The 27,493-nt window shown below is 45.5% G+C and overlaps 1 protein-coding gene and 4 non-coding genes across 11 annotated transcripts; 2 read left to right on the top strand and 3 right to left on the bottom strand.

Moving 5' to 3' along the window:
- Positions 1 to 133: 133 nt before the first annotated feature.
- Positions 134 to 27,493, bottom strand: LOC120960993 (plastin-1). Of its 7 annotated transcripts, none has more exons than XM_040384508.2 (6): positions 27,412 to 27,493; positions 26,158 to 26,579; positions 3,594 to 4,493; positions 3,309 to 3,519; positions 2,945 to 3,223; positions 134 to 2,857 (listed from the first exon to the last, which is right to left on the bottom strand). In XM_040384508.2, the coding sequence occupies exons 2-6, from the start codon at positions 26,239 to 26,241 to the stop codon at positions 2,157 to 2,159; spliced, it is 2,175 nt and encodes a 724-aa protein (XP_040240442.2). In that variant the 5' UTR covers positions 26,242 to 26,579; positions 27,412 to 27,493; the 3' UTR covers positions 134 to 2,156. The 7 variants fall into 7 exon arrangements, with proteins under 7 accessions (XP_040240442.2, XP_040240440.2, XP_040240438.2 ...); XM_040384506.2 differs by having other exon boundaries at positions 26,158 to 26,582; positions 27,412 to 27,488; XM_040384504.2 differs by having other exon boundaries at positions 26,158 to 26,582; positions 27,338 to 27,440.
- On the top strand, positions 10,749 to 10,865 carry Trnal-caa (transfer RNA leucine (anticodon CAA)). Its single transcript has 2 exons — positions 10,749 to 10,786; positions 10,821 to 10,865. It is a non-coding gene; the product is annotated as a tRNA-Leu (tRNA).
- On the bottom strand, positions 11,628 to 11,700 carry Trnak-uuu (transfer RNA lysine (anticodon UUU)). Its single transcript has one exon. It is a non-coding gene; the product is annotated as a tRNA-Lys (tRNA).
- Trnak-uuu (transfer RNA lysine (anticodon UUU)) lies at positions 12,778 to 12,850 on the bottom strand. Its single transcript has one exon. It is a non-coding gene; the product is annotated as a tRNA-Lys (tRNA).
- Positions 13,276 to 13,397, top strand: Trnal-caa (transfer RNA leucine (anticodon CAA)). The gene is made up of 2 exons: positions 13,276 to 13,313; positions 13,353 to 13,397. It is a non-coding gene; the product is annotated as a tRNA-Leu (tRNA).

Genomic DNA, 27,493 nt, shown 5'->3' with positions numbered 1-27,493 from the left:
TGTTTGAAAAAAGCGTGCCAATTAACTGGCACAAATTCAATAGTTGCAATCGAAGTTCATTTAGTGCATTCGGACTGTAGTATCAATCGATTGAGTTGCGGGCTGGTTTCCGTAATGCTTTCTACACTTTACGTCCAATGTTTAGATGTTTCTTCGTATTCCGGTTTCTTATTCTACTGGTAAAACAAACACTAATAAAATAATTCAAAGAAGCATCAAACATAAGCTTTTCAATCCACGTGGTTCGATATGCACATCTGTGTTTATGTGTTTATGTGTGAGCGTGCGCGGATAAAACACCATCGGTATGAATGATGCAATACACACACACACATACTTGCACGCTCACGAACAATACAATGAACCTAATACTGCATTTTACAGATAGATTTTTCATTCTGAATGGTTTAGTCATCCTTTTTACGCTAATTATGCGCCCTTTACATGGTTTAGCGATTCTTTTATGCTTAACATAAATTTTCCCCTCCCCTTCCCCGCCATTGTTATTCTAGCTGTACATGAATAAATGGGAGAACACAATTCTCTGCATTGTATTCGCATGTACTAATTGCAGTGAAGTGAAATAAAATTTAAGAACCTATTTCAATCAAATTGCAAATTTGCAAAGCAATATAACCATGTGTTAGTTGTTCCTTCCTATTCCTATAGGAATTTCTTTTCCGTCCCTAAATTATTGCAATGTTGTTCCAATAGTTGATAGTAATTCTTTAACCATTTAGAGCGTTAATCGGGTGCGCAAAGGAACGTCTGGAAACGTGGTGCATTTAATGGGGCGCAACATTGTGTTACTTGCAAGCATTGCTAAGCATATAATGTGCCACCGTTTCGTGAATTATGTGAAGGGGGTGAACAATTTAATTTCAGTTTGGCACATAACTGCTAATTTTTGCTTTGTTTTGTTTACGTTTTTAATATTCTGTCTTTTGGTTTAATGAAACAAATGGACCCATGGTCCATTGTTCAGCGAACAAGTTTCGAAAACAAAAGGGTAAAAATATTGCCACAAACGATTGCGCGAAAGGATGTGTTATTGCAATCAATCATTCTTTCAAAGTTTCTACTTTTAAATTCCCTGGTGCTGTGCAATTCCTTCTTCCATTGATTTTTTGGTTCAGAAAGTGGATTCTTTTTATACCGTCCTCGAACAGTTGTGGATCTTTATCTTCTTTTCGACAACGTTTTGTGACAACTATGTGGTTGCCTAAACAATCGTAGTACTATTTCTGAAATTAAATTATCTAAAAATCCTGCTCTCCTATGTCCCTCCACGCCGGTAGCGCAAGTTAATCTGAGCCTAAGTTATACATTTTAAATTGGTACTTTACACGTGTATTGTTTTGCAGCGACTGTCAAGAAGGCTATTCGTAATTTCTCGTTACCCGCGCCTAATGGTTAGTTGCATGAAAATGTTCAGTTTAAATCAATTAAAGAAGGAAATCAAATATACAACTCAAAAAACATTCCAAACAACGTTGACTTACGTGCGACCTATGCAAATATGTTTGGGCTACTCGCATCATGGCCACATAGTTTATAATAATTCAAACGCTTGAAGCTGATATCTCTTGTCACACATTACTTGTGTGTGTATGTGTTTGGGGGTTTAGACGGTTGGTAGATGATCTTGCCTGCTTATCCCTACAATTATTACGAAAGTTATGAATGTAATTATAGCTAATTGTTATTGCATTACCTCCGAAACCAATTACATCCATACGCGTTATATGCTTGTATATGTTGTTCTTACACTTCAGAACAAAGAAGTTTGATTACACGATCGTTAGCCCTGTTTACTTTACATCCACGTGCACACAAACCTGTAGCTACGAGCTTACGCCATCCGGCCACCCGTTGTTTGCTTGGATGCATACACACATACATACATACACACATACATGCATACATACATTACATGATCATACATACAAACTCACATTCTCACGATAGACATGCGTGGAAAGGTATAATTCTCTCTCTACACTGCATCACTTTGTCCCCCGTTATATAACCTGGTATTATATTGACTGTTGTGGCCACTATGTTGCGTTGCTTCTGCCACAAATCCGTTGCATATCACCCCATCCCTACGATGATCTATGCTTAATTTCCAACACACCCTGGACGGCGTGAGGCGTTCAATCGGCGAACTCATCGTTGGTTTGCGGCGGTGTAGGTGAGGTGGATGGTATCGTTTCGCTGGCCGTGGTCGCTGGTACGGTGGTGGATTCCTCTGACGCTTCCTGCGGCTCCTCTTGCAGATTATGCTCCTCTTCGTCGTCACCGACGGTACCGTTCCCGTTGGTGCCGTTGGTTACGACCGCTGCTGGAGCTGCTACCGTCGGTTCGTTGTCCACGGGTGGCTGTGGAAGCTGCTGGGGAACCGGAGCCTGCACGACTGCAGCGACCGGTGGTGCCGATTTCGCACTGTCCATGTTTGGCACGTAGTCCATCGCCATCAGGCAGGCGAACACGGTCATGATCATCTTTGCCTTCACCTCGGTGATATCCTCCGGCAGGGCGTAAACACGTGCACCGATCTTACGTGCCATTGACACCGCGTACTTGGCGTTCTCCAAGTTCTCCTCCGGGTTGCCACCGTCGCGGACGTTGTCGTAGTTGATGCTGCCGGGTTTGATCGTATCGATCAGATCGATAATGATTTTGCCATCAGCGATCGCCGGATCTTGGAAACTTTTCAGGCTCGTCCGTTTGCCTGCGCTCTGCAGCTTGGAGTTCACCCACTGGACAATTTCCTTCTCGATGATCGGATTGCCAGTGTTGGCCAAGCGGGACAGAATCGAAAGCGTGTAAGCTCTCATCAGCTGCCAGATAAGTGCTGTCGATAAAATGGTGGTTAAAACATTCATTACAATACGTTCACTGTACAAGCCCGTACGCAGAGACACAAATTAATTTCACCTACCCAGCGTTAGCGTCGCATTGCCATCGCTCAGATCCTGTCCGGCAATGCCGACCAGCGAAAACTTTTGCTGCTTGCCTAGCTCAACCGCATAGTTGCAGTTCTCCAGCTTTTCCATGAACTTCCGTAACGGTGTGAATTTTTGATGCACCCGCTTCCACTGCACACTGCCCGGCTGAATAATGTCGAACAGCTGGAAGATGATGAGTCCGTCCGCCAGATCCGAGTACAGCCAGTTCACGTGCGGTTTGACACCCATCGAATTCATCCAGTTGCGATAAGCTGCGAACAGAGAAGCGAATTTATGACGCTCGTTATATGCCACGTACATTGAAAAATGACTTGTATTTGATCTCGCTGCCCCTACTTTTCTCTTCGCGCGTCTCCTCGATCGACTCTAGCCCTTCGATCTCTTCCGGCTGGTCCAGTCCCGGATGATTGTTGAACAGATTAGCTACAAAGGCCAAATTGAGCTTGTAGACTCCGTTGACGACGTCCTGCGGGGTGACAAACGATCGGCAGTTCAGCTTGGCCGCTTGTTGCAGCATCATTTCGGCACGGTTTAAGGCGTTTTGTTCCTGCAAATCACAACCACGAGAATTAGATGTTAGAGCAATCCTGCCGTTTTGTCGCCCACATCCCCGACACCTACTCTGAGCGCTTCCACGTTCACACCGGCATCCTTGGGAGCGATTTGATTCAGCAGGTACGAGTACACCTCCGAGTCGGAGATGTCGCTCTGGAAGTTTGTGCAACGTCGGGCAATGCCGGCCCGCTCGAGATGGTGGTTGACCCAGCGCAGCAAGATCGCTTCGGGTGACAGCTTCATCAGATCCTCGAGCCGCTCACCATCGGAGAGGAGCGTGGCAAGGCCCGGACAGCTGTCTAGCGTGATGTGGCTGAACAGCCCGATGCGAATAATCTGCCAGAGCAGACCGAGCACCAGGTGCGGCTTGCCTTTGGCGAGATCGTGCGCATCAATGTTGACGATGTTGCAGCCGATGGCCTGCGAGGACACCAACGCCAGCGTCAGGTTCTCGAACTTGGTGTACACGGTCAAATTTTTCTTGTTGATCGCCCGCTCATCGATCGTGTCCGGGCAGGAGTGGTTGACGATCTTGCACAGCAGTATGCCGTCCTTCATCTTGTCGTACAGCAGCTTGCCCTCCGAATCGAGCGGCAGCAGGTGCTTCAGATCCGGATCGTGCACCAGGTTCGAGTTGATCCAGTCGCTAAACGCTAGCTGCTCCTCGACGCGCACCGAATGTGTCGTACCGGCGGCGGACGAGTCCGACATGCCGCCCAGCGTTTCTAGGTTTTCCTTCTTCGAGACCACCTTCTTGAACGTGCTCGCCACATCCTTTGCCTTCAGGTCCATGCACAGTGACTCGAACTCGTCGTACGACAGCTTGCCGACGTGTTGCGATCGCTGCTTGTTCGAGTACTCGTCGATCATCAGGCGTACCTGGTAGCCGGGCAGCTTGAAGCCCACCTGGTCGAGTGCATCCTTCAGCTCCTTCAGCTCGATGAAGCCGTCTTTGTTGGTGTCGATCTGTCGGTGGAAAGAAAGCGTAGGAGAAAATGTATGAATAACCGAACTTGACGTGTAGGTACAGGTGATAAGTATCCATTTATCCACGCTAAGTCATGTGCTGTCTCCATCGGAAATCCCAATGAATCATGAATCATTTTAAACCTCTATTCAATACCGGCGATAGGATTAAGCTACGAGTATTTGTCATCAACAAGCTCTACCGAAGATTAGCTCAAGCAATAAAGAGATGTTGTTGAGCACTGCAAAAATAGACTCAGTTTCGTGCGTATAGCGTGATTTGTTAAAGACGATCTTTTTAACACTCTTTTACGCATCTTTCCTGTCAAGCACACACCCCAGACGAACCGTCGCCCGATTATTATTTAACCGGCGGACGACGGTGTACGTGCGCACGCGAAGGGTGCGCTTCAAGAATTCGCAATGAGTCATTCCGCGTTTAACGTGGAGAGAAGACAACAATATTATCGCCAGCCCCAGTACGGCACCACCACAGGCCACGGCTCCTGTAACGACATTTCTTGGGAAATTATGCTTCTCATGCGCTGGTCATGCACTGCTATCGAAGTTGGCACACACTTCCGGCACGAGGAACACAGAACAAGCGATAGAAAGTGAAACAAAACAAACAATAAACCTTGATAATGGGTGGCAAAGTGGTAAAATGGGTTATAATGGACCAAGGGGCGCGTGCATCGACCTTGCCGAAGGCTGACTTTCTTTCCTCGTTTACGGTCGCTTAGTTTCCTGGCTTGTGCTACGCCGTGCGCCGTAGGCAAAGCTTCCGAGGAACGAAGGGATGGCGCATTCGCCGTAAGGTCTCACACCCGTTGGCGCTTACTCATCGTGGATGGAGTCATAATGGTTCTAGCATTCGAGCCCGGAAATGAGTGTAGAACTTGTGAATTTACATATCGTCCGGGGCGCGTCCGGGCTTTTACGTCGGCTGCAAAACGGTTGACTGACTTTTCATTTTTCGACGGTTCGACGGCAAACGAAAGTCAAGTGAATGTTTTATCAATAAAAGCAGGCTAATCGACCAGCAAGCTTCATCGAAAGGGATTGTGCTGTAAATCAGGTGTTTTATTATCCGATTTACACCACAGCAAACGCACCGTTTTTCGGTACCACTTTTGATTTTCTTTACATTTAAACCACAGCAAAAAAAAACTGGAATAAATACAGCAAAATGTTTCGAGCTTTCCGTTTCAGTTTCTAGAGCAGGAACTGACCGATAGCATCAGCAACCTGGCTTTTCCATTCGGAAGAAAGGTAGAGAAGGAGGCCGCACTAAGCGATGATAAAAATCTCAACCGCGCAGTTCAAATAAATGACCCCGATGGGAGAGAGGAGGGGGAGGGGTGGATGGACGATTTTCCCTGCGCCACATTGCCACCACTTTCGTGCGTTTAATATTTATCACTTCGCTATCACGCACCTGCGCCTCTCTTCTGCAATTTTGCCAACCAGACCTTGACATCCGACCGGACAACAATAACAACAGCACACCGGAAGGTATCGAAAAACTTCCCCCAAAGACACCCTTGAACATATGCAATGAATATTGAGTGAAATAAATTAAAAAGCGACACAATTTTCACGCCCATCTCGTACGATCGCGTTGGCACGCGTCAGCTTTTGATCGTGACCCGAGCGAAAATCCCTTGTGATACTCGCTTACAGATGTATGTGTGTGAGTGTATGTGTGTCCTTTTAACAGTTCGTTGAGTTTTCACCCCATAAAGCGTAGTCAGTGCGGTTAGAAAATTTCCTTTCTCTTTAGCTTTTCCTTGCGCGTTTTCCCTCCCTTCATGGTGCGGCGTTCAAGTCATTTTCGATTATATTGCCAAAATAATAAGTAAAAAGTGCATCCAGCTCCATGTACAACGGGGTGAAACGGATCTCTATTGCTCTCACAATCTCTCTCCCTCCTCTCTCTCTCGGTACTGACGCATGTGCATGCTTCTTGTTGGTGATCCTCGCGCATTAAGGGCAATTAACTTTTGCTCTGTGCGATAATTTGCGAATTCCCTTTACGAATCCCCTCTCTGCTTATCGACCGACCCTGTGGCACTTCATCGTGGGGGTGGCTTCAATCGCGGCGAGGACAATTGCTCCATTTTTTAGCTAACGTGCAGTGCCACCGGCGGCCAAGCCTATCGTTGCAGATTGCGAAATTGCAGCACCCTCCTCTATCTCAAGCACTCTGGTTCCCAGTAAGTGTGTTTGTGTGTTATCATGAAACGATTGACAAATTGTGCGGTGTGCGATCATGAAGATTCTATCATTCGCCCCTGGCCGAAAAGTGCCCTCCTTCATGCGCACAAACATATACACACACTCCGGTAGTAGATACTTGTGACTCGAAAGACCACTTCGTGTGACGCGAGTGGTTCGCAACTGAAGTTATCTCTGGTCTGTCGGTTCTAGCGCTCCCTGATAAGTGTTGATCGCGCATGATGAGGACTGTGATGTGTTCAGCTGTTCAGGGGTCGGCGGCGTGCATGGACAACAGTGTGATGCAGAAGGAAATGGGGAAAAGAAGCATCGCCGTGGTTCGGGCGATGTAGGTCCGGGCCGTTTGCTTTGAAGCACCACGTCCAATGCCCAAACTTCACGATAGAACTCAACGACCATCCGCGCACACGCATTATCAGGTTGCGGTTTAGGAACACGCGCTGAACACAGCAGGAAACAAACAGGTGGAACTGGTAAACTTGCCCTGCTGGAGAGTTTTTGGGGCCTAATCTTATCTTTCAACTATGTCAATGTCCAATTACGCATACATTTAAGCATACAAATACATAAAAAAAACATTCATTCGGCTACACATTTGCAGGGATTGAACATGTCCTTGGGTTTGCACAGTTGGAATTAGAATAAGCAATACTCTTTGTCGTATTGTTTACGTTTATTTTAAATAACACAACTGTACAGAATAACTCTTTACGTTTTTAAAAAACAAGTATTTTAATAAGATTTTTCAACATGAGTAAGTGAAACATCTCTATGAAGCTACAATATACTTAAGGTTGAATAATTCCAGGGGGTCATATGCTGTATGTACGAATGATGTACAAGTCCAATAACATAAAATTGAAATGTATCTTAAGGCGTTTTTTGGTTCATAGATTCATCGCAACCAAGGGAAACAAACATATTATTACATTACGAAGGAATGTATGATAAGATATGCTGCCGGTCAATGTTTTGGTCAGTGGCAGAATCTACCATCCGCAACCCTACACATGTAAGAGCTTTTCAGGAAGGATTTTATCACTTCCCATTTCGATATAGGATTATCGCCGCTTCACCAACCAAGGTTACTGGGTGATGGTTATGAAAAGTTCCCAGAATAGTTGCTTCGTAACAAAATGTTAGCCACCAGATTCCAGAGGTTTCCCATTTCGAGTACAGCGCCGAAGCCAATCAAACGATAAGACACCTGACCAAAAATGGTACGGTTAAAAGCATTTGAACGGTCCTGATAAGAAGGCTGTAAAGACTGCTTCGCCCCAAACTACAAATATCTGTTTGAAGCACTGGTGGAGGTGAAACTACCTTTCCCTGCTTTATGCCACACTAAAGGCGCGCCTATACTCTCTCCGCTGTGCTTTGCCACGGTGTGGTAAAGCAATATAATTCTTCCAATTCCAAAACCCGCCCCACAAGGACGCCCGCGTACCCAAAAAGCCCAGTGCCAATGACGCATGATAAACAATAACCGACGTACGTAACGACAAATTAATCCTGTTATCGTGCTTGTAGTAGGCAAAAACAGAAACCGTTTGTCAGCAACGTAAAAAGAAGAATTCATACTGCAATGTGGTTTCTTCCTTTCCGTACAATTGGAGGACCTAGCTCTTCCCCTAAAAATGCGAAATGAGTGCGCGAATGGGTGGAAAGCGAAAACAAAACTTTAACTGCAACCTTCTGTTGGCCGGTTGCACTGAAATGGTTCGATCCGTCCAAGCACCATATCTTCGGCTATGTCGGCTTCCGGTGTGACTAATGACAGCTTTGATAAGTTGCAAATCAGGTTGGGCGCTGGTCGGGAAGTCGTTTTGGAGGGATATTGCGGCATTCCCAACGCAAAGCGATGAGTCACGCCCATGGGGGTTGAATCAATATTGCAACCATCTACTCATGTTCGAACCTTTTTGGTGTGAGGAACAGGATGGAATTCGATCAGTGTTGTTTTTTGTCTTTTAGGTCCATATTATGACTCATTTACAATAAGTGAGCTCATCGGAAGGTTGCCGGTCATCTTAGGAATACATCTCCAGTTATTCTGACCCTCAACAAAACCAATACCTTGCAAACGATATATTTAAACTCCGCAGATGCTCGGTTCGATCTTGTCTTACTTGATCATACAGCTCCGGCGTGAAGATGCGGCGGAATTCCAGTAGCTCATCTTCCTTGGCGATCTGATGTATATCCATGGCGATTGATCACTTGTTTGTGTTTCAAACGACCTAAAAACTAAACACACTCAAAACACTGCAAATCAAGGCACGATAGTAGTAGTCACTGTGTGTCCACAGGGCACTTTGCGCAACGATCCTTCGAACGGCCGATACGTGCGTCCTGTGATGATTAATGCCCACACGATATACGCGACAGCATAAACAAACGAATCCAAACTGTAACCTCCCTTCTGGTCCGGGAGGGGTTGGGTGCAGAGCGCGCCACAAGGTTTCAAACGGGTAAGAAATGGCGGACGACGACGGGGACCGATACCGATACCGCGAGCTCGGAATGGAATGGAAACAGCAGCGACCGCTTGTGGGCAAATGTTGACATCAGACTGTCCGACCGGCCCGCTGCACTTTTGGCCCCAAGGCAAAGCCTGCGAACCGCGAAACGGTCACGAACGGTTACACTTGGTATGCGATTGTCGTTCTGTTTCGTTTCCTCTTTTGGTTTCGGCCAGCGCCACGTTACGTTTTCTCCCTTTTGCAGCGATTTTTTTTTCTTTTCTCGCTTTTTCTCTCCCTCGATTCCCTCTCTCTCTCTTTTTTCTATCACTTCTTCTGTTTCGTATGTGTGCGTGTATGCCTTGGCTTATCGGCTCGGGCGATGTATGGGGAGCAGCCCCAATCAGTAGAGCCGATACCCGTGGCCAAGAAACTTAACTTCCCGGGGTGCGCGCATGCACCTCCGCTTCCCCGGTTGTTCATCTAGTTCACCGCTTGCTGCATCCCTTGGGCGGGAGGCACCGATAACGAGCCCGTACAATGTCACCCGCGGTCTTGCATATCACCCGTGTACACCAGCATGCGAATGCATTGGAGAGTTGGCCGTGGAGGAGGTACAGCGGGAAGAGTTGCTTTTTACCATTACCAATAGATCGCATCTTCTTTTTTTTCTCTCTGTCTCTCTCTCTCTACTGTACCCTGGTTGTGGCCTATCTCCATTGTGCGTTGTTGTGCATTGTTGGTTGAGTAAATACATATTAGTTTTAGGTCCCCTTTTCGTCCTCTGCAATCACGCTTTGCTTGCGGCATTCACGCGTACGCGCAAGGGAACCAGGGGAAAAGGAAAACGGCGAAAAATAGCCCCGTTGATGGTTCATTTTACTGATAACTGCCAGCATGGTTCATCAGCACAGCCGACGAAGCAATTGGCTATTGGCCCTACTATAAAAATTGGCACAAATAAAACTTTCGATTGGAGTTTATCATCTGCCCCAGTCAACTCTCATCAACCCGTGCAATCGCTTTCCCTCAGTGGTGGCTACACAGACGTAGTGACGAAAATTATCTGTAAATAGCGAAACTATTTTCCTAACCAATACCAATGATCAGTCTTTAACGTTTGAATTCATTATTGTTCGTTTATTGTTCCTATACGATTATACCACTACTGCACGTGTGTTATATCTCGACGGCCCATCCATGCCAGCTACACATACCAAAATAGCTCGTAATACGTGCTCCCACCACCTCTCTTGGGCTGGACCATGCGCATCCATATTACTGAGGGCAAAAACAGCAGAAGAAGGAGTTAAGTAGCCGTTCATGATTAATTCATTCAGCAAATTTCGGCTGCGGAAACGATCTGGCGAAGTTTTGGCGCGAATTGCAAATATCAGTAGTGCGTGCCAGTTGCGAGAGCGCTGCATGGAAAGAGAGTGAAACATGCGTCATGCGATGTTTTCGATGTTAACAACGTGGCCGTTTGTTTTGTTCATTTTGCGGTGGAAAGTATTGACCGGTTTTTGTACGGCTTTGAGCACGCACCACGCAACATGTCAGGATGGCCGAGCGGTCTAAGGCGCCAGACTCAAGAGCAATCTTGCCCGCTACTGCGCGGGTCCGAGCGTTCTGGTCCTCTCTGAGGGCGTGGGTTCGAATCCCACTTCTGACAATGAAATTCTTTTTACTTACTTACTACTTACTCATGAACAAGCTGATTTTATGATGTAAAGAAGCATCATTTGCAATTGTTAATTAATATACTATACACTGATAATATATAAAGCTACTCTTAAATGTTTACTTGAGTTCAATGAGTTGATTCATAAAGAAATAGTTTAACACAGGTGCAAATTGTATGAATTCAGAATTAAAACTAAGTGTTCTATAAGTATACGCTGTAGTGGCATCCGACCTTTACAGCAAGAATTAGGTTATGAACAACATAACAAGACGACATTAATTAGAACCTTACGATTCATATATATTTTAATATGCTTAGGTATTATTCCGGAGAGCACTTACATTAAAATTGCGATGGTTTAAGTAGCAGCGAATATATGCATTAATACAAACTTACTACAATATGAACTCACTGGTTGAACATCGATTCCCTGCCAACTATTGAATATGTGCTGTTTAGTTGGTACGTTTTCCATACAAATAAATCTTTTTTTTTCCTTCAAGGCATGAGATTTTTGAAAATTTTTGAATACTGGGTTTTCTATACAAACGCATGCTATTAAATATCGAGCATTCAATTAAGAAGCATGCCAACTATAAAGCGTTCAACTATAGAGTTCTGACTGTATTACTATTAGGTTATTAATATTGTTATTATCAACACCATGATTCAATCCCAGAGACTTGTACAAAATACTGCCAAGCATAATCCACTGCACTACAAAAAAAACGAGCCGCAAAAAAACTCGCCCGCCCGAATAGGGACTTGAACCCTAGACCGTTGGATTAAAAGTCCAACGCTCTACCGACTGAGCTACCCGGGCTCTTCCCAGCCCCTACGCCAATGCACCATATTAACACAACCCACATTTTTCCGTCGGTCTTTCAAACATACCATCAACTACAGAGACGACAGTTAGATCAACCAAATTTTTGTGATTCCGTATTATTCACTCTTACCCCATTTTTTCGTCTTGAATATAAGTATTTCAGTCAGCTAAACCCGGGTTTGAAAATATAAATACAAAGTATCTAAAACACTGTTCTAAATTGTAATTTATTGTTAAAATTATTTAATACATATTATTTATTTTAGCATTGTGTCATCACAGAAAACAGTCCAAAATTATGAATTTAAGAACACCACCAGGTCGTAAAAATGTGGCAATTGTCGTTAGTTTGGACAGTGATACGGCAAAGTACGGTTCACGTGCCGCATGTGGCACTTTGTTGTCTAGATGGTGATTCTTTTCCCTTCCCATGTTCTATAGAGCTTTCCCACAATTTATATGTTGTACATAAATTTGACTGTTTACATATTAGCATCAATGATCATTTTAAACAATTGTTCACTTTCTGTCAGAAAGTTTGCCGAACACTGGGTTATATTGCCCTAACTGAGCCATTTCTAATGAATTAGAAAAAAAAATAATTTGAATTTTTATTAGAACATGAACATATGCTGTTTATTTATACATAGTGCAACAATAAACGTTGTTTCTATATGCTAAAATAGATTTAATCTAAGAATGAAATATTATTTAAGGCTAAACTGAAATATATTTTCATAGTTTCATAGCATATTTTACATAATTGTCCTTTTCATATGGTGCTAAATGTATTACAAATTATACAGCTTGGTCATGCGATATTAGGAAAACGAAAGCAATGTAAAATTGACAGCACATATTGTACTGTAGCTTCAGGCCTCGTATCTGAATCGTTTTTGAAGAAAATGTGTTAGGTTTAGAATAGAGTGCCAGATACGTTAAATATACAATATAAACCCCGTTTATGTTCAACAACAAAGTCAAAAATATTATGAAAACAAGTAAGTAACTAAGATTGAGAATAAAGCAACACAGGCAATCAAAGCACCCACAAACAAAAAAGAATCTCACCGCCCGAATAGGGACTTGAACCCTAGACCGTTGGATTAAAAGTCCAACGCTCTACCGACTGAGCTATCCGGGCCATACTCCCATACGCTGCTACACACATATTTATACTCAGTGCGCGCTGAGTCCCACCATATTGCAACCAACACACAGAGAGAGATAGATACATCTTCACGTTACGCTCTTCGCACTGCTCTTATCCAATAAGACGCACTTCACCATATCAACTCGTTAACAACAGTAACTTTACATCACTCACATAATACAAATAAACATTGCACTAGAATTACATGCTCCCAATTAAAAAAAATAAATAGTTGCTATAGAACTTTAATCCTGTAATTTAACGATTCCTGCATCGATAATATTGCGCACACAAGGAATGAAACAAAAATCTAAATAAGCACTAATAATTACTGAACTGTCTTAGTTAATCACATCTATTACGTGTTCTAACGGCGTATGGGTGCACTTTCTGTTCTAGCACGCCCCTCTCAACATGTCAGGATGGCCGAGCGGTCTAAGGCGCCAGACTCAAGAGCAATCTTGCCCGCCTTCATGCGGGTCTCCCCCGAGCGTTCTGGTCCTCTCTGAGGGCGTGGGTTCGAATCCCACTTCTGACAGAACCAATACTTTTTTGCTGACACAATTGCACTGCTGTTATCAATCATACTACAGATACTTTATCAACTACCGCAAGCAATTTAAATAATTGTTTCCTTTACATACACGCATTATTTAAGCGTACGGAACGTAAGCAACGAATAAAATGCAAATCGATATCTCGCTATCGTGTATTCAACTATTGCAGCCCATAACCTTGAGCGTGTAACAACTACAAACACACATTTATTGCCTGAAGCCAACAAAGCTTATCGGTGCTAATAATTCATACACAAAATCGATACAATCTGCGCCCTTCGTTCAACGAGGGTAGACAGCCAACATACCAATCACCGTCCGTCGCAGCAGACGAAATGTACCAAACGAAATTCATGTGTAAAATCGATTTCGTTCAGCACATACTGTGGTTGGTGGGCGATGGAGGAGGCTGAAGGAACATGTGGGGCAACCGGCGTGATGTGACACACATCTGTAAAACACAACACTTCAACATACGGGGCGGGAACAGTGAAACATTCCATCTATTTTGTCTCACACAAATGGAGATTCGATGTCGCGATAGTGTCTCGCGATGTTTGCGATATGAGCTGTTATTTCCAGGCGGATATATCTGTAGCTTCTTCTAGCACGGCCGGTTCCAATAGCGCGGGATCGGTGCGCGATATGTGTGCGTATGATGTCAGCTGCTTCGCCAGCGTACATTTGAATGCTAACATGCTACACATCACACCAACGACACGGTGATTGATCATCGAGCACCAAAGAATCGGTAAAGGGTGTCAGAATAGTGACAGGTTCAACCAGGTACGTTTCGGGACACATCAACGAACCACTACAATCACGCAGATTATGTTAAGGTAGGCTTCTAGATATTTCAGAACAAGTTATGGTTCACTATGCATACTGTGGTATCTAGTGGGAAAGCAATACTATGTAGACATGTTTCTGAAGAGTGTTGCTCACTGCTTGGGCAGGAAACGAATGATACCCAGTATCGACGGTTTGGCTATGGTCGGAATTCCTTACGGTAAAAATCATTGATGTTTCCAGTTCGGGAATGGTATGCAGCAACAGCACTCCACCCTCCTGGAGCAAGGTCGTTAGCAACCTCCCAAGCTCAGGTAAATTGACGATTTCCTGGCCTGTGTGTGTGTGTTGGAGTGTACCGTAATATTCCACTTTCCATGCGCTTTGGACTCATTTTCAACTGCACAGTATACCACACCAAGCGTTGCAGCAGGTCTCAAAGGGGCCCCAAATACACCCTCCCGTTTGTCGGGGCCCGCGGGCACCAGTCGAGAGAAATGTTAATGATTGCAATTTGTGAGCTATTAACCATGTGGCGGACTCTCTTGAATTCCCCGCACCGTCCGCTTGACGCGTTCCGTTCAATTTAGGTGTGGACTACCAACTCTAATGGCAGCAGCAACAGCAAAAATCCAGCATCAGCACTATCAGAAGCGAATGAAATCATCAGGAAGGGATTGGATTGCAGTTCACAATGCTTAAGGTTGTTGTAGGCGCGGGAAAAAATCGACCATTTTTGAAGTCTAATTCAACTCTCAGTAACGAAAACTACAACAAACCAACACCAGCCATTAAAAGAAGAGCGGAGAGCAATGTTTAATTGAACCCAGCTGGCCCAGCTAGGGCGTGTGTTAGAGGGTCGACCCAAACTTATAAATGTTAAAATGTGTTCATCCATCTGCCAGCTGATAAACCCTTCGCTTTATCCTACTACAAATTTTGGAAAGTTGAATGTAACACAATTCAACCTTCATATCCCAAAAAATAATTCAATCAAGGCGCAGCGTAATAGACTTGAGTGCGAGGGTAGTGTATTTGATCTATTGTTCATAATTCATCTTCCCTTATGCAATCACTTTCATTACGTGTCACAAACGAAATATGAAGTGTGTAAATGCATTTCTTTAACACCATTCAGTTGTTCGTATTCCATCATAAAAATCAACCTCTTGCTTTCCCGACCGGCAACCACTCGACACATTCCTTGCGCCTTTGGCGTCAAGTGGCGGCAATTCCTTCGTTGAGTTTTAGAGTAAGTTGAGATATCTCAATTGATAATTTTGAAATATCTATTACTACTTCTACTGCTCCTAGTACTTGACAGTTCAAGTCAAGTGGTGAGATAAAAGCGCCAAAGCATTAAACGCATCATAAATTAAACGTTGTCAGGAAAACAGTTTTACCGCATACCACACAATCGGTACAGCTCACGTGATTTGAAACAACACACATACACACAGAAACAAACGAATATCGAGCAACAATTGAACAGACCGCTGCTTCCATCCGCTCATTTCGTTTTTCTCGTACGATCGTTTTCCCAATTCGCTTTTCTGCCCCTTCCCGATCAAGCGAAAGGAACTAAAATGCGCCACAGCGCCGGCAGAGAACATACCAAAGGGCGGGAGGGGGGGGGGGTGCCTTTGTGCAGTCATCCACAAAATCTAAGACAAAACTCGCATCACACGCCTCACGCTCAAGGTTGTTTTGGTTCGTGTGCGCGTTAGCGTACAGATTGTACCGATCTTTTCCCACCGGGACGGACGGGGCAGCTCCCCATTTGTCGAGTGGAAATTGGAACGGCGCGGTTCACACATCGGAAATTGGTTGGGGAGAACGCCGCGCGGTCGCCCTTCTCTTCCGAGCGGCTTCCCCAGTGGCGCAGCACTGATCGGTTCACTTACAGAGGGAATCACAGGCGCCGCCGCTGCCGTTGCAAACCAACCGGAAGAGGGCGAAATCTCGTGCTCCAAGACGTTTCCACGGTCGATTTACTACTACCACCACTACCATTCTGATGCCGGTACACTGGCTTTACACTGTTTTTGTACTTTTACTCACGCTTTCAAAATCCCCGAATCTGCGATTGGGGTCCACAGCGTCCAGCTGCTATGCAGCAGGTATATGTAGCCCCAGCAAGATTGATCGCCGCTTTCAATCATATGACCAACGACCAACACAGAGGAAGCGGGACGGGAAAGTGTTTTCCTTTGCTAGTCACTTTTTCGGCCCTTTCTATTCTTTTGGGTGCGCAAAAAACACCGACGATTGTATTTAGTTACGACACGCTACCATAATGCGCTGGGAAATGACGCGAACGAGCGCTGTAACGTACGAAAGATGAATTTGAGGCCAATAATCGTAAGAATAGAACTGATCAAGTTTAATGGATAGAATTAAAGATTGGATAAAATGCATGTTCTGTTCTAATTATTGTTCATCTTATCATATACGATGAGAGCTACAACTGTAATCGTTAACAATACGTTTAATTGAAGACTCAGTGATCAGCTAAAATCTTAAAAACGAACGTTACAGGGTTTACTAAAGATTCTCATAGTTGTAGGACACTTTCTTGACTCTTTCTTGTGGGAAGTGAACTTCATATGTAGGAAATTGGACTCTACGGGATCCTTGTTGGGCAGGCTCTTTGCAAATTCCTATTGGATTTGTCAAACAAGGGTGCTATAGAATCCAATTCCTATCACATTAAGTTCATTTCATGGAAGAAAAAGTCAATAAAAGTGTCCCACAGCTATGAAAACTCCTAGAAAACCATGTAAGGCTCACCCTGTCTGCCCACGTCATGTTCCACCAAATCAATGTTTATCTAATTTGCAAATAATGGTGCCATAGCTCCTTTCACCACCTGATTGCAATCAAACAAAAACGACTCGTCTTCCAGACTCAACGCATGACTGTTAGTGCATTGTTTCATTCGAATCGATCGAACATTCAATGGGCGTCTGGGCGGGCAGCAAACGTAACTTCCTATCACTATTTTACACTATATACGTGCGTGTGTGTGCTGTGTTTAGCGCCGCAAAGCACGATTCCATAATGCTGTACTCCATTGTACACGGATGCGCCGCCTATACCCGCCACAGACAGAGTGCGAAAAGAAAACCAATCGTAAACCAAAGCCATACGACACCGAAACCATGTGTATGTGGCTTCCTCTTATGCAAGCGCTCACACACCTCCTGCAACCTCGTTGCAGCATGCTATAAAACAAAAAAAAATAGGAAAAGGATGCATCATCAACCTGTTTTCAATTACTTAAGGTGCAAACACGCACAGCAAAGTAACTGCAAGTCCCCAGCAAACCCGGAATTTTAATTAGATACGATCACTTATATTGCGAGGCACATGGTTGGGCCATATCTTTACCCATCGGTGACAATCACAATCAATTATGCAAGGTGAGGCAGGATAGAGTGAGTGGTGCAGTGGTGGATCGGCGGTTTGTGGTTTTGCGCTTCCGTGTAACGTGTCTCGATTTTCACGGCCAACCAATGGCTTTGTGGTTAGAAGATACGATCGTTGCAGCACACTCTCGGTACATTATCGTGACGGTGTAGTGCTCCGTCAGCGTCTCAACTGACAAGAAGAACCCGCGGGTGCGGACGTAATTCGTGCTTGATCGGGCGACAAATCGATCGCAACACATGTCCGGGTGCGATGAAGGGAGAAGATCGTACCCTCCAGCCCCGCTCTAAGGTTCTTTCCCAGTCGTCAAACCGGATTTCTATACTCGGAATCACAGAAAAAAAAACCTGCTGCTACTAACATACATTCCCGGAACATTGAGATACTTCTAATACAGCCCCCTAACGTTGATCAACGGGAGTTTGTACGTCTAGTTCCTATAGCAGTCACTTCTTCTCACTGTTAGAGCTTTCAGTATGACTGCTGGACGCTAGCTTACGATCGTCCCATTGATCCGGTTGATGCTGACCAGAGAACACCGGAGAAACTACAATAAAAAAAGATGCTTAATCAACTGTGTAATCAGAGAAACCGAATGATCGCTACGGGCGGATGAAGCAACATGAGAAGCTGTCCATCAACGATCCCCGAAGTGGTGCATTGCGTCGCGCACTGCTGTGAGAATAATGCGGGCCATTGTGTGTTTGTGTTGTGTGCGGGCCCCATCCAGTAGAATTGCAGCTATTAGAGCTTGCGTGCAGTCGGGCTTGTCGCGGGAGCAATAACAGCAGCAGCAGTTTGCAATACACCGCAGCAGCAGCAGCAGCAGATGATGAATGTTGATGAAGAAATTTTGCATCCAAATGAATCGTTTCGCCGTTCAGGGTTTGAAGCGTCAGTGCAACCGAGACGGCATCATGGGAAAGGGAGGCAGAGTGGCGGTGGGCCTTGTTGCAATGTTTAGCAATGCGAATGAATGTTTGCGTCTTGGCGACGTGGCTTATCTACCGGATGACCTTTCTCGCTAATTAAACGCGGTGTTATCTGAATCTGTAACAGAACAGTATTGGTAGCTGTTTGTGTTTATTCAACTAACAAAAAATGAACGATTTGTTTTTACAGTAGCACTTGGGATTAATTGCACAAAGAGTGTGTTCAACACGTTCATAAGCTAAATGCACAATCTTAAACTAATAGTTGACGTTCGTCCTCCTGTTTTAAGGGTTATTTTAAGCGAGCCTTTACGCGTACACAAATCGTATGCAGGCAAATGTGTTGTAAATTGGAAGTAAAAATCAATTTATGCTATATTCTCAGGCAGCTGTGAATTATTTCTGCGCACAGCTTCGAGAACCTGCAAACGAATGGAACAATACAGGTTAGGATTTTCCACGTGTTGTTTGTTTTTTTCTCCTTCAAAAGTCAACGAAACCCACAGCCACAGATCGCGCACGTAATAACCAGTTTGATCATCCATCTTCATAAGCTTCAAAAGATCGTGATTACAAAAAAAACACGCATAGTTGATCGTTTGTAGGCACGCTTCTGCTGAAAGATTCCAATTAACACAGTGTAACAACAACAACACACACATACAACAAATCGGCCCACAAAACTCCCAACACCCTAAGCGTTAGTTTGGGCAGAATGGTGCGGTGTGTGCCCCGTTCTTAACGTGGCATCGAAGTTTCTTGACCCCTCCTGAGCATGGGTGCTGTGCCTGGTGCGTCGATATAGCGTCATCCTCGCTCGTACGTACCACTTTTCATCACATCCCCCATCTTCATTATGATCATCATCATCCAGGCTTTACACCACACAGACAGACACACACAAACATACATTATCGGCTGCCTATTGCCCAAAGACGCGAGCGGTTTCTTTATTTGCTTCTTTAGCGCAGCACACCACACTCGTCGTCGTGCTGTTATGGCCACAACCGACGATTGTGGTCGATGGAGACCACCGAGTGACTGTGAAATTATTTTTCCATCCATCTCCATTTCCATCGGCCAAGCTACTGCTGCACCATGGTGCGTAAATAAACGCGAAAATAAACGCGACAGAACGCGACGCCGCTGATTCGATGGGGGAGAATCCGCAGCGGGCAGAGCCACGCTGAAAATAGAGACATGCACACACGCACGCATATTCGCGGTTGGAACGATGCGCGTATGCAAATAGTACCACCAACACAGCCACAGAGACAGCATGTTGCGCCTTATCGCTCCCGCCCGGAGCTCCGTTGGTCGACAAACAACATATGGTGCGCACATTTTGTTGGCAGCAAGTTACATCCCATAGGGGTGTGTGTGCCGTGTGTGTTGCTTGTAAGCTGGCGGAGGGCAATTCTTTCACGTCGGTGTGATTGATAATTTCAAGTGTGGTCGATAAATTGCCGGGAGTATCGCAAAGGCCCACCCGCAAAGGGTGTTAAAAATTGTACAACGGGTGCCCTTTTATTAAAGAGCATGACATTGTTGGAGTTCAGTTTGGAGTTTAGTTTGCAATCAGTTTTATTTTCATATAGTATTATTTTAATTTTCTTATAGCATTACTATCTAATTACATTTTTAGATAGTATGATATCGGTTCTTTAGAACGATGTTATCAATTTTCAATATTTTTTTCTTTGTCTCATCGGCTTTCTTTGTCATTCAAATATGTAGACTAATGGGAATTGTTGGTAGGTAATGGGATATGTAAATACAATCTTCCTGTATTGTCTTGGTCTTCCATTGACGGTGTCTTGAGATGCAAGTCCCTGAAATTGTCTACTATCGAATAATATCCATACTGTCTTTGTGCCGCCAGTCGATTCAATTCAATCAATCAATCAATTCAATAAATAAATAAATTGCAATTACGTGACCTGCTCACTGCAGCCCAACGAGTCTAGTGTCTGACAATACAGATGCGCCATGACTCGCATGAATAGTATATTGCAAGATAAATTATCAACGCTCAGAATAATTGTTACATTAACTGGAAAGTTGCAGGAAGCTTCCTACTGCTCTATTCTACAGTTTTTGTAAAAAGCTCACAGTTTAATAGTCTTTGAATTTAATGGGCATGGTTCAAATAATAACACTTTCATCTACGAATTCTTTGCAGAGAACGGCAAGAGAAATCATTTTATTATTCCCTTTCAAATCACACTTCAATGACAAATTCAATCGCTTGATCTCAACCGGCACCCGCTCTCAATTGCACGCCTTTCCCAAACAGCCTTGTGCGGGGTTTTCATCCATTTCTAGACGCAGAGATTTATGTGCAATTATAATACCATAGAGTTCAAATTCATTCTCAAGGTGCAGCCGCGCGGCAGCATCATGCGATGGCCACCAGTGCAGCGGCTGCACCGCGGAGAAAACTGCAATCGATCGAACTGACCCCGTTTTCCCACCCAGCCACTCGATCGGCCGCACTATCGCTCCTACAAAGCAATTGGCCCCCTCGGGTGGTGGTTGGTGGGTAAACACCAATTCCATGTAAATTAGATAATGAATCGAGATAATGATATGTTTGGCCTCGGGAGCAGCAAAATAAACACAAACACACTCATACACGCGCCAAGCCATTCAAAAACAGCGTACCATTTTCTTTGCCATGTATTCGCGGGCCTGTTTAAAAGCCTTTTTTGAAGAACTTACACAGGAGGGTACTGGATGGGGGAGTCGACTTTTTTGCTGTGAGTTAAAGCTTTTTTTAACCTGTTTAGTTTGAATTCGTGTGTTTGCGAATGGATCTAGACTTTTTTTTTGTTGCTACAAAAAATCGGTTTCTCCCCAACCGACGAGCTTAATTCATTACCTAATTTTTCCCCGTACATGCCCGGCGGGTGACCCCGAAAATTCAGCACACAAAAAAAGCTACCGTTGCACAGACACAAAACGAACATTCCGGCTGCAGTGTTTGCACATTTTTCGGATGCTCGAGCTGAACAGCAGCTGCAGTTGTGGGCATAGTGGCACGAAGTCTTTCGCATTATCAATTTCGACACTGCCCGTTTGGGCCCGTGGCCACCCTGAAAACACGGTGAAGGAGAGGTGATTGGGACGTTATTGTTTAGCATTGCGGCGATGGAACCGTTTTTCCGGTACACACACACACACACCACAGTAGCCAACACGCGCGGGAATGGGTGAGCGTTTCCTCGATCGGGCTCGTCTAGCGTGGTCGCGATTGAATCGCCAATGTCATAACGAGGCGAGTTGTAAGGAACTCTCTTTCGGCGTGGTAATTGAACAGAGCACGTTACCCTTGGAGTCACGCAGTTCATTTGGAGCTTTTGGCAGCTGCTGAGCCTAAGTTGCTTACTTTCGCTACCCTCCCCGTAATGATCGTGCACACGATCGCGCCAAGTGACGAAACTGTGGGCTTGCCCCCGATTGTTGTGCTTTCCATTTCAAAGAAGGCCAAGACGGTACCGATCTTTGAATGGCATAATGTTCCTCTTTTGTCCCCAAACTTCAGTAAGCGGTGACTCTATTTGGAGCACGCCGCTGATGTCATGTTTGTACAGATCCACCATCTACCAGCGCAGCGTGATGTAACGCTGTAAGCGCTTTTGGTACGTGCTGTAAGGACATTGCGTATGCACGAAATTAAATCCACTCCCAAAATCAGACCCGCCAGGCAGATGGTGGCGTACGTGGACGTGGAGGAGTTCCATCGAGCTTTGGAGTGCTGTGTCCATTGATCTTTCGCCCACACAGCGGTAACTCTCCGCGATTGTGCAGCTGTAGGACGAAGGCCACACGGCAACGTTTGCTGCTGGCAGTTCCTGTCACTCCCTGCATTCCTCCGAGCCGCGGAACAACAATCATATGCACAACCTTTGCACCTTAAAGGCAACGGCGCTGCTGCGCACAACGAGCGAACGTGATAGAAAAGTCAATAAAAGAATTGATTGGAGCCGGCGCTGTCGATTCATACCCCTGACTCATAACTGTTGATGAGACATAAACTCGCTGTGTGTATGTGTGTGTTTGCCTTTGTTCCTTTTTCTATTCCACGCAGGCCGTCAGCGACAACAAGAGTCCGAACACTTTAAAGCTTCGTTCTCCATAATAGCTCAAGCACACGGAAGTGCGCCTGTAGTGTGCTAACTCTCGCTGACACACACACACACACGCATACTCTGCCTCTCCCTCCCAGCTGATCTTTAAGAGGCAATATTCAAATTGCGTCGTAGCGTCGCGATCATACATAGCCATACATAGTGCAACACAGCATTGGCGGGTTGGCGGGTGTAGCGGCCCTGGCTGGCAGATGATGTCACGATCGCGTTCTCTACAGTGCGATGTGTCTCCTTTGTCTCCCACACTGATCGTAAAAGTAAGTGCCCCGCGTTTGTGTGTGTGTGCAAATTAGTCACACAGCGTTACTTTGCTGACAAGGAAGAATATGGCTCTATGGTCGTGTGTCGAAGGGATCTGCTGAATCTCGGGAATGCACCCAACATTGCAATGGACCATTGTTCCACGGGGCGGGCGGGCTGTATCAGTATCTAGGTGGCTTCCCCACCCCTCCCAGCCTCATGTGCAGACGGGTTGGAATGGAACGTGTTTATCCGGTTGGGCACACTCCCAGCAGAGCTCTCATTTTGCTATGAGTGTTTTTATGTGTGTGTGTGTTTGTGCGAGGCAGTGCGCTCCGGAATGCGGCACGATAAGCTACTTTGAGAAACACCCCCTGGCGACCCCACACCACCTCCACACCCCTAAAAACGGTGCCGGAATGATGCGGAAGCATAAAATATGCGCGTGACCTTCAGCGGAGTGGGAAAACGCACACTGATAAGTGAAGCATCCGCGATCCAATGGCTCAGGGGGACAGGGTGGCGGACTTTCGGGGCGATCATCGTGCCATCCTCTCGGAGGAATGGTTGAGGTGAAAGTTATCTTCAAAATAAAAACACAAGCCTAAGGCCCCCCTCCAACCACCAAAAGTGAGAAAGCTTTGAGCGATTTCAATCGCCAACAAACACACCGTCCCTCTTCTCGGTTGAAAATATATGCAAAGCATGTTGAACGATTTCCCACACACATTCACACAAGTACCGACACAGAAAGACATGCTGCTGCTGTGCTCTTTGGGCGAAATTAATGCCTTCTTCTAGTGAAGCTCCAGAAAAGACTTTATGCCGTGTTGTATCACCTTCGGCTTGGAAGCTGACCTCCGATCTGAATAGGTCCTTACTGACGTCCGAGTACTCCCTCATAGCGGTATCGTTGCGTGGGTGTAACTGTGTGTATATGTAAAAACAGGACTGTCTGTTTTGTGTAGGCTTTGCAGTCCACTTTCGAGTGGTAGTTTATGGCACTAAACATGGCCAGGGTGGTATATATGGGCAAGATATATGGCCATTGTACGGAAGTGTTTCCTGAAGGCTTTGACAACAAAACTTTTCTCCCACTTTTGCCTTAAAATTGATGAACGCTTGTACACGCTTCATGGGTAAGAGATTTCTTGAACGGTTTCAAGCATTTGGGGCGTTGGCGAAAATAAATACGTTCATAGACGCTGTGTACTTGGCATGAAGAAGTATACTCTGATCTCAACGGGGTTTCGACATCTGCAAAACGGGGATTTAATTTCTCCCAATTCCTCACAAAGGAACTAAATCTTACGCCTGGAATTTATTAGACGAAATGTCGGCTTGCCCCCGACGGGACTGAAACACCAGCAAATGTTCCACTGACTACTTACAAAGTAGATGCCTACAGAATAGATTATTAATATTCTGAAGAGCAATACGGCCTTTTTGGACCGTTCCTCCAGAGTGAAAGTAGGAAAAATGTGAACAATTATTTTATGATCCTATGATCAATTCAATCAAGACGCAGACCGTGCAATTTATAACTCAATGCACCGGGCGTATGTACACGTGTTCCAGACAGTCCGCCCGTTAGCAGTAAGTCCGCCTGCGCGGAATCCACCAAAAGCCATCGACCGGATGAAAAAATGCCAGAAGAAATTCAATCCAGAACACACACACACACACAAACACACAGGAAGCTCCGGACGGTGTGTGGGCTCGGGTGGCAGCTTCCGGATGCAAACAAAATCAACGACCGGCGCGCGTATACGCGCATCCGGGATGCGGGAAGAAAAGGTGGTCATGCCGCACCCTTGGAATTTGTAGTGCTAGGAGGCGGAAGGGGACTGAAACGGTGGAGCAGACAACATGAACAGAACATGAGAGCACCGGAAAAATCTTGAACGCGGCGAGGGAAAAACCGAAAACCATCCCGGACACCCCCCGGTTGGTGCCTCTCACGCCCCACGGGAAGCACACGCTGGGAGTGTCGTGGCATGCGCGTACGCAACCTTCGCCCGGCGGCTTCGGCCGGAGCAGTGGCGTGTTATAGGAGACGGGTTCGTTCGGCAAATTTTGCCGGGAGCCGGAATGCCGGCAACGGAGACGACGACGACGACTTCGTCCGACCGAAATGAGGTCAAACGTCTGGTTTGCTCGGTCGGATCTGAATGAGAAGCGCACTAGAGACGCGCGCCGTACCGGCATACAATTATGCTATAGCAACGGGAATATGGCTAACAACGCACACACTCACACATACAGCCGAGGATGTGTAAGGCGGCGCCAGGGCTGGGTACAGAGTAGGGCGATACCATTGAACGGCTCATAAGAACGACTTTAGAGAAGAGCAAAAAAAAAAAAAACCGGTGAACCCTTCCGGGTAGGTTCTTCATCACAATCGATAGGGATTTCCACGGTAAAGAGCTCCATGCGCCCCTACACGTCTAACGCCGGCAATGAGTCATCGTAAATCAATTGGAAATTAATTAAACAAGAAACAAGCGTACTGCTTTCCCGTACCCACAGCAGGGGGTGGTAGTAAACCGTTCGCTCGTAAGGGCAATAGAAAAAGAAATGAAGTTCCAGCTAGAAGGGCTGGCCATGGCGCTAGCTGTGTACGTGAATCGGTAACAATTCTCACTCCCACACAACCATCCCCCGCACGACAGTATTTAATCATGTAAATGGACACCATTCCATACAGGACACACTCACCACCCTCGTGGGAGGGTGAATATTATTAAAACCGCACATGCAAATGCCCCCCCGTCGTGTTTGAAGGGGCGTTTTTTTTTGTGTACGCAAAATGGCGTAGGAAGAGTTAGTTCTAATTCCACCAAGAGCAGAAGATTTAATCAATATGCACAGTTATATTGGGTAGATAAAGGTTTTTCTTAAGATTTGTGACAATTTCACAGCAAACAGTGTTGCTCACCTCCCCCAGCGGGAGGCATCTCGATGCGTGGCTGAGACCGCAGTTACCACCCCAATGGTCACCACCCGCAACGCAAAGAAGTGAACGGCGCCGTACGGACACAAAGGTCCCGCTATGTACGAGGCTTTCTGCCGGCAGGCATGGAGGCATTATGCGAGGTGGAGGGAGGGAGGTTAGAACATTCTTACCCCCCCTCCCCCCTCCCCCCTTCGGGAGGATGCAACATGATGAAACGTCTCTTCGCACGTTTTTCCACACTTACCTCCTCAAACTTTTCTCGCATCTCTGCCCGCTCCTCCACCGACAGGCTCTTCTGGTGATGTGCGGCATTTCGGAAAGAAGCCATTTTTGTTGTATCTCGCGCTCTTTCGCACCACTGCACTGCTGGCTTCGCGATCGATGATCCCGTCTGCTTCACTTCTCCACTAGCCGCTGGTACTCTCTGTAAACACACACAGGCACACACACCACACTAAATATCACTCTCACACACACACGCACTCGGCGATCGCTTTTATTTTTATACTACTGCTTATGTGTTGTGCCTCCGAGGTTTGGTGGCGTGTGTAGTATTGCGCGTACACAACTTTATTTACGTTATTTGCCTTATTGCTTCTTTTTTTTCTTTTAAAAACAACAGCTCACTCATATGCCATCTGACGAATTGCACTGTAAATTTTGATGCTGCTGGAAATGAAACAAAATCATCTTACTTGCCATTCTACTTATAATATACAATCATCGTTGGTCGTTCGCCCCACACCCCACCGGCCTAGCTCCGACCAAACCTTCCAACAAGCGAGACGGAAGAGGAGCGTGTGGCTTTATTTGTGGCTCGTTATGATGCCGTGGCCATCGGAAGAGAAAACATTAAAAAAAAACAACACTGACTCAGCACACCGTACAACCGCTGAATATTCCTTAAGAAAAATGCTGCTTTGATGCCCTTCCTTCTACCCCCCAGGGAGTTTGCGATATTTTAACGTTGAGAAATTTTTGACAACTGGCTTTTTTTGTCAATGAATCAAAGCAGCAAGCCGCGAGCCGAAAGGAATGCTTTCGTTCTCCCATTCAATCCAATTGGAACAGTTGTTGGCAACTGGAAGAAAAACGGAAGAACAATCACACCCTTTCGGCACCTTCGACCAAAACACACACACACACACACACACACTTGAACGGTACTAACAACACGATATAACCACTAAAATTCTACACAACACCACCACATCCTCCTTCATTCTTTTGCTCCCTCTCTTTCTTTCTTTCTTTCTTTCTCTCCCGGATATCTTGCCCCTTTCCCCCTGCCCTTAAAGAAGGGATTCATAAACTAAAACTGATGTTTTCGATCAAATCACGCAACAAATAAGCCCGAAATGCGGTGCTTCTGTTCGTCAACAGTGATGCAAAACAGTTTTGCTGTCGTACTTTTTGTAACACACCAGCGTTTGTTGGAAGCGTTTGGTTGCTAGTTCTTAGATCGTAAAAACACACAGCGTGAAACGTGTTCAGTTACCGTTTGTTGGCTAAAGACTCTCGAGGAGAATTTGATGACTGCTTGCGAAGCCGACGACGCGAAAAATAACGCCGCAAGGGAG

This window comes from Anopheles coluzzii, chromosome 2 (genome assembly GCF_943734685.1).
Source record: "Anopheles coluzzii chromosome 2, AcolN3, whole genome shotgun sequence".
Lineage (NCBI taxonomy): Eukaryota > Metazoa > Arthropoda > Insecta > Diptera > Culicidae > Anopheles > Anopheles coluzzii.
The sequence above is the reverse complement of the archived record's forward strand: the minus strand, read 5'-3'. Positions and strand labels throughout refer to the sequence as shown.